At 42.0% G+C, this 12,212-nt stretch overlaps 1 protein-coding gene across 2 annotated transcripts in view; it reads left to right on the top strand.

Moving 5' to 3' along the window:
* ARPC1A (actin related protein 2/3 complex, subunit 1A, 41kDa) overlaps positions 1 to 12,212 on the top strand; it is a 23,985-nt gene that overhangs the window by 3,924 nt on the left and 7,849 nt on the right. For both annotated transcript variants that reach the window (XM_010845737.1, XM_010845738.1), the window contains 3 exons: positions 2,042 to 2,133; positions 4,334 to 4,438; positions 9,904 to 10,126. In XM_010845737.1, the coding sequence (XP_010844039.1) occupies positions 2,070 to 2,133; positions 4,334 to 4,438; positions 9,904 to 10,126 (392 nt within the window). In that variant the 5' untranslated portion in view covers positions 2,042 to 2,069. The remainder of the gene's footprint in view (positions 1 to 2,041; positions 2,134 to 4,333; positions 4,439 to 9,903; positions 10,127 to 12,212) is intronic.

The following is a 12,212-nucleotide window of genomic DNA, read 5'->3' as shown; positions in this document are numbered from 1 at the left end:
TCACATTTCTGTCTCCACCCTAAGTTGACTTGTACTTAAAGCATAGAATCTTCAGTGCTGTGAGAATGCCTCTTAGATATGATTTTAAGGGGAGAGGTGGTAAGGGTGGGGGGAGGGCACCTGGCTACTTTGAAAACATTTCTCCTATTTCAGGTAAAGCTTGCTTCATCAGTCTCTCTAGATTGGGATGCCTGTAAAAATAGAGAATTTGATAGGATTTTTTATTTAATGAGTTTCACAAACTCTGCTTTTCATTTAGTTGCAATAACAAGTTTAGAGGATAAATAACAAACACCTGCCTAATCTTCACCAGTTGTTAACATGTTGCCACATTAGCTTTTATACATCTACTTTGTTGTCCTGAAGGAATGAAAATAAATTACAGGGGACTTCATCCCTAAAGCTTCATCTCTATCTCCTAAGAGTCGGAACATTCTCCTACCTATGGCCAACCATTATCATAGTTGGGCTTCCCAGGCAGCGCAGTGGTGAAGAATCTGCCTGCCAGTGCAAGAGACTCGGATTCCATCCCTGGGCCAGGAAGGTCCCCTGGAAAAGAGAATGGCTACCCTCTCCAGTTGGAGAAGGCAATGGCACCCCACTCCAGTACTCTTGCCTGGAAAACCCCATGGATGGAGGAGCCTGGTAGGCGGCAGTCCATGGGGTCGCACAGAGTCGGACATGACTGAGCGACTTCACTTTCACTTTTCACTTTCATGCATTGGAGAAGGAAATGGGAACCCACTCCAGTGTTCTTGCCTGGAGAATCCCAGGGACGGGGAAGCCTGGTGGGCTGCTGTCTATGGGGTCGCACAGTCGGACATGACTGAAGTGACTTAGCAGCACCCTCTCCAGTATTCTTGCCTGGAGAATCCCATGGACAGAAGAGCCTGGCGAGCTACCTTCCATGGGGTCTCAAAGAGTCAGACATGACTGAGCGACTAACACACACATTATCATAGTTAAGAAATGGAAAATAATTCCATGTTATGTGATAGGTAGTCTAAATTCAAATTTTTCCTATTTTACAAAATATATTTTTGATGGCTATTTAAAAAATGTAGATTTACAGTCAAGTTTCATTTATAAAATTTGGTTTTTATAGCTCTTTTAATCTAGAACAACCTCCCCCAGGGACTTCTTTGGTGCTCCAGTGGTTAAAACTCCGAGCTTTCAACAGAAGCAGCAGGAGTTCAGTCCCTGGTTGGGGAACTAAGATCCCACGTGCAGTGCAGCAAGGCCAGAGAATTGAAAAACTAAGTGTACAATTCAGTGACTTGTAAGACAGCCACCCCACCCCGACTCCCAGCTTTTCTGAATGGTCCCGATCAGTTCTTTTATAGGATGGCACACATTTCTGGTTTTAACTGTTTCCGCTTTATGTTATGTAACTAAGGCCACTCTCCTTTATTTCCTATAAACTGGAAATTAGATCTTGAATGGATTTAGCATAAATGTTTGGCATAAATATTTCATAGGTAGGTTCACCATCTCTTTTATTACCAAGCTTCTTCATAGTAGCCCTGTGTCCTGTTTTCATGGCACAATTATTAACAGGGCCTGTTTTGCTCTCTTGGAAGTATTAAGTGGTCACTACTTATAAGCGATGATGTGCACTTCAAACTGCCTCCCTTCAGGAAGCCCATCAGATTATTGTTCCACTACTTAATGATATTAAGATAGATTACTTGGCTAAGGTGGTGACAGATTTTTTTTTATGGTAAAGGCATGTTTTTTTGTTTGTTTGTTTGCAGTTAGTAAATAATCTGTGGGTGGTTCTTTTGAGACTATGACTATCTCATACCCCAGCAGTCCTTAACTCATGGTTTTAGAGTCCTTTGATGACCTTTGACAGAATAAATTCCACATTGGTGGTTACAGTGCTAACTGTATTTAAATGATTAAGATTTGAAGTTGAGATTGATTCTCTTTTAATGAGAGAATAATGTTTTATTTATTCCCCAAACATTTCAGGATCCCCAGACAACTTAAATATGGGTTGCCTACTATTTTAAATGCTTTTTTCTATTTCTTGTTGCAGCTTCTATCCTTTGAAAACACTAAGAATAATGTCCCTGCATCAGTTTTTACTGGAGCCAATCACCTGTCATGCCTGGAACAGGGATCGTACCCGTAAGTATGCCAAGTATCGACTTGGCTCCTTTATCTCAGTACCACTGATTCTCTTAGATGTTGGCATTTTTAAGAATCACATATTTCAGTGTCATATGTAAACAGGGACATAGCTTCAGAGAACTAGGTCAGTCAGCTGGGATTTTGATAAGGATTACTTTGAATCTGTAGCTTCACTATCTCTTTTAAAGCAATTCAGACTTGGTTTACTTTTTTTTTTTTTTTAATGAATTTATTTGTTTGTCTGGGCATGTGGGATCTTTAGTTGCCACATGTGGGATCTAGTTCCTTGATCAGGCATCGAACCAGGGGGACCTGCACTGAGAGCACAGTCTTAGCCACTGGACCACCAGGGAAGTCCCAGTTTGCTCTTATTTTTGAATAAATCTTTGGCACATAAACAGTATACTTAAGGTTGTTGTTGAATAAAGTGAAAACCTAGATATGGGCCTCTATGTGGATATTTCAGAGAAGGTGATGGCACCCTACTCCAGTACTCTTTCCTGGAAAATCCCATGGACGGAGGAGCCTGGTAGGCTGCAGTCCATGGGGTCGCTAAGAGTCAGACATGACTGAGTGACTTCACTTTCACTTTTCACTTTGATGCATTGGAGAAGGAAATGGCAACCCACTGCAGTGTTCTTGCCTGGAGAATCCCAGGGGCAGGGGAGTCTGGTGGGCTGCCGTCTCTGGGGTCGCACAGAGTCGGACACGACTGAGGTGACTTAGCAGCAGCAGCAGCAGCAGATGGATATTTGAACCATGGCAGAATGGTGAATCCAGAGCTTCTACTTTGTGGTCACGTCCTAAAGCTTCATAGCTTAGTTTCCTATAATTCTGTCTCTACTGTCCCATCTAAAAATAGGGTTTTAGAATATTTCCAATTATGTTTAATAGAAACATAAGTTATAATTTTTCTCATTTAAACTAGTCGATATACTCAGTATCTTAAAAGTCACATTTTTTTGTTAGGCCACATTCTAATCTGAAACATAGTTTTCAGGTTTAAATTTAGATTTGGATTTTGAAATCCCTACACACATCTTGGAGATTTAAAGAAATATGTAACTGGTTTCCAGAAAGCACTTAAAGTCTTAGAATTTTAGAGCTAGGTATTTATTCCGTAGTTTCATCTTTAAACAGATGTGGCTTTCCTAAGGAGTGAAGAAAAGGGGATATGATAGATGAGGGAGCTGTTAAATGATTGACCTAAAGTTTGGGTCATAGACTTTAATTTTAAGAAATCAATTTTTATTTTTTAAAAATGGATGAACTAGAAAGAAAAATATCATATAAGTTCAAAAAGTCCATTATATATGTATATTCTTAATATTTTAGATTGGTTAAAGAGATTTCTCTTAAAAACAGATTTGTATTTTGTGATTTATATTGGCTTTATTGTAAAGAAAAACTTCAATTTATTTTATCAGTAGAATCAAAGGTATTTTTCCTTAGTAAACGAGTGGTTCCTATTTCGGTTCATGATAGCAATAATAAGAACCTACAAGCTATTTGCGGTGTTTCAGAAAGTGTACAGAAATTAAATATTTATCATTCGTAACATCAGACAGTAAACTAAAACGTCAAATATTTTACTGTGGCCCAAAATCATGTCAGTTAAGTATAGCTGTGTTGTTTGTTTGTTACTGGTTAGAATCCTTAATTGATAGTTGTGTATGTTTCTAATAAAATGAAATTTTTAGTTTCTCTTTAAAACGCTTTAAAATATGGGCTCCAAGTAGAGGTAAAAATAATAAAGGAATTCTTTAGGAGCCAAAATTGGAAACCATTTTCTAGAATTGCCTTCCTGTTCCTTCCTTCAATCTGTTTTTAAAATGCTCACTGTAGGAATTCCCTGGTGGTCTAGTGGTCATGCTCCAATTCAGGAGGTGCAGATTCAGTCCCTTCGGGAAACTAAGATCCCACATGCTGCCTGACATGCCACCCAGCGAAGCCAAAAAAAATTTCTTTTAATAAGTAAATAGATAAGTAAAATATCCACTGTGGGAATTCCCTGGTCATCTAGTGGTTAGTACTCCATGCTTTCACTCCCAAGACCTGGGTTCAATCCCTGGTCAGGGAACTAAGATCCCCACGAGCCCTGCGGCACAGCCTGAAAAAAAAAAAAAAAGCCCGCTGTAACAGATACCTTTTTTGGTGACAGGTTCAAATATTAACCTTTGACTTTTTTTTTTTCCAGAGATCGCCCTTAGCCCCAATAATCACGAGGTCCACATCTATAAGAAGAACGGGGGCCAGTGGGTGAAGGCCCATGAACTCAAGGAACACAATGGACACATCACAGGTAAAGGGAGTGGGCTCAGTGCGGCATTTCCCAGCACTGCACACTCTTGTAGACAGACAGCCTAGTAAAGAAGTCAGCCACCCTACTCAGAGTCGTGCAGCACTTACTGAGCTGTCTTTAGAGAATTTGAGAAAATATCCTAATATTGACCTCGGTCTTGAAGTGTGTCTCTGAGCCCCACTGGTACACAGAACTCTGCTAGTGTTCCTGAAAACACAGCCTCTGGGGACTAAACAGCTTAGATGGAGATGAGACATGAAAGCCAGAACCAGACAGCACGTCAGCTGGGTGAAACTGCCAGCCAGGCTGGGTTCGCAAGTCCTGAGGGAACACCGTGTCTCCCAGAACTTTCCTGTATGTTGTTTTTGGGGCGAGGAAGACATTCCAAAATACCGAAAAGGACAAAGAGGAGTGTAACCAAATACCCATATTCCTGCCACCCAGAATTAGCCGCTGTTTATCTTTTTTCCTGTGCCAGAAAATTTGGGAAATGAAAGATTGGATTATAAGGAGTGTTATTCTAGACAATGGTAACGCACCCTCTCACCCCCGTGCCCATTCCTGTCCCCCAGAAGGCGGTCTGAAGTTTGGTATGGTACTGTCCCCGTCTGCTTTTTATAGTTTCACTTGCATGAATATGTGTTATCGTTCAGTCACTCAGTTGTGTCCAGCTCTTTGAGACCCCGTGGACTGCAGCATGCCAGGCTTCCCTGTCCTTCACTCTCCTGGAGGCTGCTCAGACTCACGTGCATGGAGTTGATGAAAGTGAAAGTCACTCAGTGGTGTCTGACTCTTTGCGACCCCATGGACTAGTCCATGGAAGTCTCTAGGCCAGAATACTGAGTGAGAAGCCATTCCTTCTCCAGGGGATCTTCTCGACCCAGGGATCGAACCCAGGTCTCCCGCATTGCAGGCAGATTCTTTACCAGCTAGGCCACCAGGGAAGAAGTATGGAGGTGGAGGTAGATCCAGCTGATCGCTTTTACCCACTGGTTAGCATGTCATGCCTCATTTGTTTATTCATTCCTGCACTGAAAAACATTTATTTCCACTTTTTCCTTGTGACATTGAAGTGCTAAATTGAGCGTGCCTAGGAAGATCTCCCGGAGAAGGCAATGGCACCCCACTCCAGTACTCTTGCCTGGAAAACCCCGTGGACGGAGGAGCCTGGTGGGCTGCAGTCCATGGGATCTAGAAGAGTCGGACACGACTGAGTGACTTCACTTTCATGCATTGGAGAAGGAAATGGCAACCCACTCCAGTGTTCTTGCCTGGAGAATCCCAGGGATTGGAGAGCCTGGTGGGCTGCTGTCTATGGGGTCGAACAGAGTCGGACATGACTGAAGCGACTTAGCAGCAGCAGCAGCAACAGGAAGATCTCCGTCCAGGAGCGAATATTTGTCTCTGGGAGACTTGCTGTACCCCAGGGCTATGCAGATCTCAGCCTTGCCAGGCGTCGTCAGCTTGCCTTCATCCCACCCACCCTGACAGGAGAGCTGGCCTTCCCAGGCTTGATAGAGTCAGACTGGCCCATGAGTGAGTGGTGGTCTCTCTCTGAGTTGCATTTCCCTGGTTCATAGAAAGGTTGCTGCTGCTGCTGCTAAGTCGCTTCAGTCTTGTCCAGCTCTGTGCGACCCCATAGACGGCAGCCCACCAGGCTCCGCCGTCCCTGGGATTCTCCAGGCAAGAACACTGGAGTGGGTTGCCATTGCCTTCTCTGCATAGAAAGGTTGAGCCACTGTTTATTAGCCACCTGGGTTTTCTTTTTCATAACTTCACTGTTCATAACTCCTAACCACTCTTCCACTGAATTTTTGTGTCCTTTCTTCTTGTCAATTTGTAAAAGACTGGATCTTAAAGCGGTGGTTCTGAGGCAGATTCCTAAGTGTGCAGTAACGTTCATCTTTGACAAAAACCCTCAATGAATAGCTGGGGAAGGTAACATCAGAGCAGTGTTGTTAAGAAAGCGTCAAGTAAAGGAGAGAGAAAAATGGAGCATTTTTACAAAGGTTTTCAGAACTTGGTGAACCGTTTCTTGATGCCAGATTTCAAGAGAATGTATTACTGTGCTGGGAAATCCTATCTGACAGCTTTTTTTAAAAAAAAACATACTCACTTATTGCTGTGTTCGGGAAGAACTCTTTATTCTTTGACCCTTAACTACTGTAGTTTCTTTTTTATCCTGTTTTCTGGCTGAGTGATTGAGCCTCTTGCTTTCAACAATTTGGCCAAGCACATCAAAACTTACTCTCCATAACATTTCACTTACAAATTTCTCACGTCTGTCTTGGGTCTCCCTTCTTCTCGAAGTAATTTTGGCACTTAAGTGGGCAGCACAGGGACTGATGGTAAATGTTTTGTTTTTTTTAATTGGGACCCTTGAGTTTTGCCTCTGATGTTGATTAGCATAAAGATATCTTTCCCGCATCAGAAAAAAACAGCATATTTTGACCTTCTACACCCCTTAGATTGTGTCCCCAGCAAAAACTCATGACTGTCTCTTCTGGCTTTGACCAGTGATTTGTGTGTGATGCCAGTCAGGGGCCAACTGGCTGTATTACCAAACTAGCATCAAAGACATAATTTCTATTTTGGTTGCTATTGCTTTCCCACGGCCTTATTTCTATGAGGTTTGGCCTATTTCCATTAAGTCCCTTTGCCGGTGGCCTTGCAACCTAAAAATAAGCACCCTCATATTTTAAATTGGAATTTTAGCATTAGGAAATATTGAAAAAATGAGAAAAGGCCAAGATGAAAGACCAAAGAACTAGCCAAGAAAGTGAAATAGTTTTGTCCTTTCTCTCCCCTGCTTCTCCTTTGGAATCCTTTGTACTTGGGCCTGTTTTCTGTCCAGATGCTCAAATGACATTTTTCTTTTTTAGATCTGAAGAAAAAACTGTTGTTGGAAAAGTCTAAATATAACTCTGTGGCAGGAGACCAAAGATCAGACATACTTTCTCAGAGAGATAGTAACTATGGAAAAAGCAAACGCCCCTCTGAAGTTTTTTAGAAGAAAAATCTGCTCAGTAGTACAGAGGAAAAGAATATGGTGTGCATCAAAGGACAGCAGAGTCTGGTGCTTTTCTTTGACTTTATTGTTGTTAAATATTTGATCACCATCTCTTAAAAAAAAAAAAAAAGATTTTACTGTGGAGTTTTAAACAGATGGCATATAAAAGAGTAATGCAATGAGCCCAGCCCCTATATACCCATCACTCAGAGTCAACAATTACCAATTGGTAGCCAGTCTTGTTCTCAACTCACTTTCCTTCTTCCTGTTCTGTTTTCAAGCACATCCCAGACATTGCCTCATCTCACATTTTCAGTTCCTGTCTCTAAAAGATAAGGAGTCTTCAAACAGTAACCAGTACAGTTGTCAGTTGCTTTAACTGGCATCCTCATAAGGTACACACATGGTTGGGATTAACTGATGTCTCTCCAGTTCATGGGTTCCTTCTCTTTTCCTTTGCTATTTGCTTGTTAGGAAACTGGAGAGATCGGTTGTCGGTCCTGCAGTGTCTGCCAGAGCCTGGGTTTTGCAGACTGCAGGCACTCAGTGCGTCACAGGTTCCTTCATGCTCTGTTTCCGTGACTTGCTGGTTGAGGTTAGGAGATGGCAGGTTCGTGAAGGAGGCACGTAATGTCAGGTCATCTTTCTCTCTGTGATGTTAGCAACTGTTGATGATCTTTCCCCTACCCGTTATTTTAGAAGTGGCTGCACCATGGTAAGACTCTCTAGCATTTCCTCTCTATTAATTGGAATGCATTTATAAAGGACACGCTTACCTTCACCTACTGTCTGGTTATCCTGGAATGCAGTTTGTAAAGGAAAAGATGGGACAGACGCTCGAGTCCTTTCCTTTTCTTTTGAAGTCTTCTCATGGCAGGAAAACAGAAAAAAAAAAAAGATGCAGCACTAAATTAGCAAGAGATGAGAACTTGCCTTTTACTGACCGTCTGCCTTCCTCACTTTTTAACAAGTATGTGCTTTTGCATTACATTTCTGGGAATGTATCATAGATCATTTTAACCAAAGCAAGAAGGTATGTGCCTTAATGTTCATGCCGATTTTATCTATTCTATTAATAATAAGTGATTGGAAACCAAACATACAACAAAAGGATGTTTTGGGAAATTATTGTGATGAGATCCGTGTTCTAACATAATGTATAACCACTGCTAATTTACTGAAAGCAGAAGAAAATGTTTGCCATGATATTAGTGTCATTTGAGGGAGGAACATGTGTAGATATGAGATGGAAGTAGAGCTTTTTTTACTTTCCTGTATGTCCCATTGTGATGTGTATCTTGTGATAATATGTGGGTTTGCTGTTGTAGTTAAAAATAAAAATTTAAATCTTAATAACAAAGGCTGCAAAGCTATCCTGTAATGAATGGTTTTAAATAAAAAATGCACATCACTGAGAATATACTCCCCCATCTTTGTCCCTTTAGTGGTATGAATAATTGAGCTGACTGCTCCGGTAGGTGAATGAATATAAACTCCTCACACTCCTAAAGTCACTGCGATTTATGACTAATGGAGACTTTGATTCCTATTTTTTTATATAAATGTTAAGAATGTTGATTATTTTTAAGGAAACACCTATAATAAAAATTTCTTAGTGGTATTTCTATAACTTTAATGTTAAATTATATTTATGGAAAATACTTCATCAGTAAGTATAAAATGACTGAGTCATAGCAGATTTTACTCTTGGTGTATAACAAACTGCCCTTGACTTTGGGATCCTTCAGAGAGGCTTCCCAGGTGGTGCTAGAGTTCCGTTAGTGGTAAAGAACTTGCCTGCCAATGCAGGAGACTTAAGAGAAGGGGGTTTGATCCCTGGGTCAGGAAGATCCCCTGGAGGAGAGCATGACAACCCACTCCAGTATTTTTGCCTGGAGAATCCCATGGAAAGGGAGCCTGGCGGGCTACAGTCCATGGGGTCGCAAAGAGTTGGACACAGCTGAGTGAGCACCGGCAGTACTGACTCTGTTTAGGTCTCTTCCTAGTTTAGATACAAAGATACTCAAAGACTCTCACAGAACCTGTATCATATAGGAAAGGCATTTTGTTTAGTTTAAATAGCAGCTACCTTCAGAAGAATCACAATTTATATTTTACCCTCTCTATACTGAAGGTCGTTCACCCTGTACATTGCTATATTAGACAACGGTCTTCAGATCAGAATTCTAAAGCCATGGGAGTGGGTGGTAAGAATGCCCCTGCTTGGTTTGGAAGCTCCACAGTTATAAAGCTCTGTTCTGCCTGGCCTTCAGAAGATCCTGAATTACAGAACTTTGCAGAGGAGCGTCCTTGCCTTGGTGATCAGGACCATCGGTGGTGAAGGACGGGCTGGGGAGGAAGGTCCCAGGCCCACCTCCAGCCCGGCCCACCTGCCAGTGCCCCGTCTGTTGCGGCTGGCCAGGCGGAGCTGATGCCCACCATGTCTCACTTGCAGGTATTGACTGGGCTCCCAAGAGTGACCGCATCGTCACTTGCGGGGCCGACCGCAACGCCTATGTCTGGAGTCAGAAGGATGGTGTCTGGAAGCCAACCCTGGTGATCCTGAGAATTAACCGGGCGGCCACTTTCGTCAAGTGGTCCCCGCTAGAGAACAAGTTTGCCGTGGGCAGCGGAGCACGACTCATCTCCGTCTGTTACTTTGAGTCTGAAAATGACTGGTGAGCGCCATCCGAGTATTTTTATTTCTGTCTGTGGAGTTGTGTTTGGACTGCTGTGTCCTCGGTGACTTCTTGAGGCGCTGGGTACAGGCTTAACTATAACTTGAGCTCTTCCACATCCAGAGATGTTTTTTCCTTTGAAATTCTCCAATCTCTCTGAGCATTTTTTCCTTCTTCTGAGTACAAGTCCAATCTCACATCTTCCTCACATTAATATCGAGCTGTAGTTTCCATGTTCTGATCTCCTAACTTGTTTGTTCTTTAAGATGCTACGACTCTTTTCACTCTGCACTGTCTACATTGCTGTTTTCTTACCCTGATGTATATAAATCATAAACTTGAAAGAGTCCCCATGCCCTAAGGAATAGTTTTTTTTCCCCTATCTCTATTGACTAAAATATCTAGAATTCCTACAGAGAGCAGTATTCTCCTGTCTTTAAAGTTTGCTAACGAAAACTGTGTCCTGGTATAACATTTTACTTATCTAAACTGCTGAAGTAAAAATTGACCAAAATCTCAGAAATAAATCAGCCTGTTGTACATGCTTTATACTGTAAACCACTCGTAGCTGAGCCTGTCAAAATACCCAGGTGTATTTTATGGCTAAGTAACTGATTTTAGCTACTCCTTCCTGCTCACTTTGATAAGGAAACCACTCTGCTCTACCCGGCACGTGTTCAGAAAGGGTGGTAAATGCCCTCCAACACGGAATTGTCATTTAGTGCGAAACTGGCAGTGTTTGTGTTTGTACTAAAAATAGCCGAGTACACAGTATTCTTCCTGTGTCCCTGTCTGAAGCAAGGAAAGGAAGGGATGGTCATGTTACATTATGTAGTTTAGTAAAACCTCAGAAATTTTGATCATCTGTGAATTTGCAACAAGACTGAATTATGAATTAAAGACTGGTGGCCTTTCTTTCAAGCCCCTGTTAAAATAAGGATAACAAAATACTGCCCGCAAGAAATTGTTCAGAAGGTCACTGTAACAGGAGAAGCAGCTTTTTTCCTGGGTAGCCTTCAACCTCAGTGATTTGGCATTTTTATTCATTGAAAAATAGTTTCAGTACAGGTAAATTGGGCTTAACTGTGGGACACAGTACTGTCCCTTGAACAAGACGTGTGTTCAGTGGGATGTCTCAGCTATGGCACGGTACTTCATTGGTGGGATGCAAGGACTCTTAAAAAACCTCTAAAGGCCTTTAATGTCAAATAACTGGCACAAAACACATCAGACTGCTGTCTGTTTTCCAGAAAGGCCCCTATGAGAAAGATTCTCTAGAAAAGTGACCTAGCATTCAGCTCAAGAGTGAGTCTCCCAGCTCCTGAGTAATAGAACGGGATTGGTTTTTAAGCAGCAGTTTAAGGACAGAAATTGAATTAGGCCAGAATGATGACTGATCTTAGATATAAATAAACTATTTTGGGGTTGTTGTTGTTGTTGTTTTTTTTTTTTTTGGAATCTTTTTTGGCATGTGGAATCTTTGTTCCCTGACCAGGGGTTGAACTCATGCCCCCAAATTGGCAGGAGGAGTCTCGATCACTGGAATACCAGGGAAGTCCATAGGCTTCCCAGGTGGCTCAGTGGTAAAGAATTTGCCTGCAATGCAGGAGTCTCAGGAGACCCAGGTTCAATCCCTGGAACGGGAGCAGCCCCTGAAGAAGGGCATGGCAACCCACTCCTATGTATTCTTGCCAGGAGAATCCCATGGACAGAGGAGCCTGGTGGGCTACAATCCATGGGGTCACAAGAGTCAGACACGACTGAAGCAGCTTAGCATACATGCACAGAGAATTAGCCAGAGGCTCATATTCAGCGAGAGGTTCTCATTTCTTGACTTTTCTGTGAAAAAATAAATTTGCAGCTTCATAGAGACTTAGAAAGGGAATTAAACTATTTTACAACCAACCCAAACTTAACCCAAAACGAAGGAACAAATCACTGAGTTATTTGTAATAAAAATTTAAGTGCTGTCAAACCTCTATTTTTATTCCTAAGGTTAGGAATCTGAAAGTCCATGGTGGGGGGCGGTGGTACCAGAATTAATCTACAAATACACTCCCTAACGAGGATCCCCTGGTAGCCAGGA

The sequence above is a fragment of the Bison bison genome, unplaced genomic scaffold (genome assembly GCF_000754665.1).
Source record: "Bison bison bison isolate TAMUID 2011002044 unplaced genomic scaffold, Bison_UMD1.0 scf7180017864223, whole genome shotgun sequence".
In the NCBI taxonomy this organism is placed as follows: Eukaryota; Metazoa; Chordata; class Mammalia; order Artiodactyla; family Bovidae; genus Bison; species Bison bison.
This window is presented reverse-complemented; position numbering and strand designations above follow the sequence as displayed.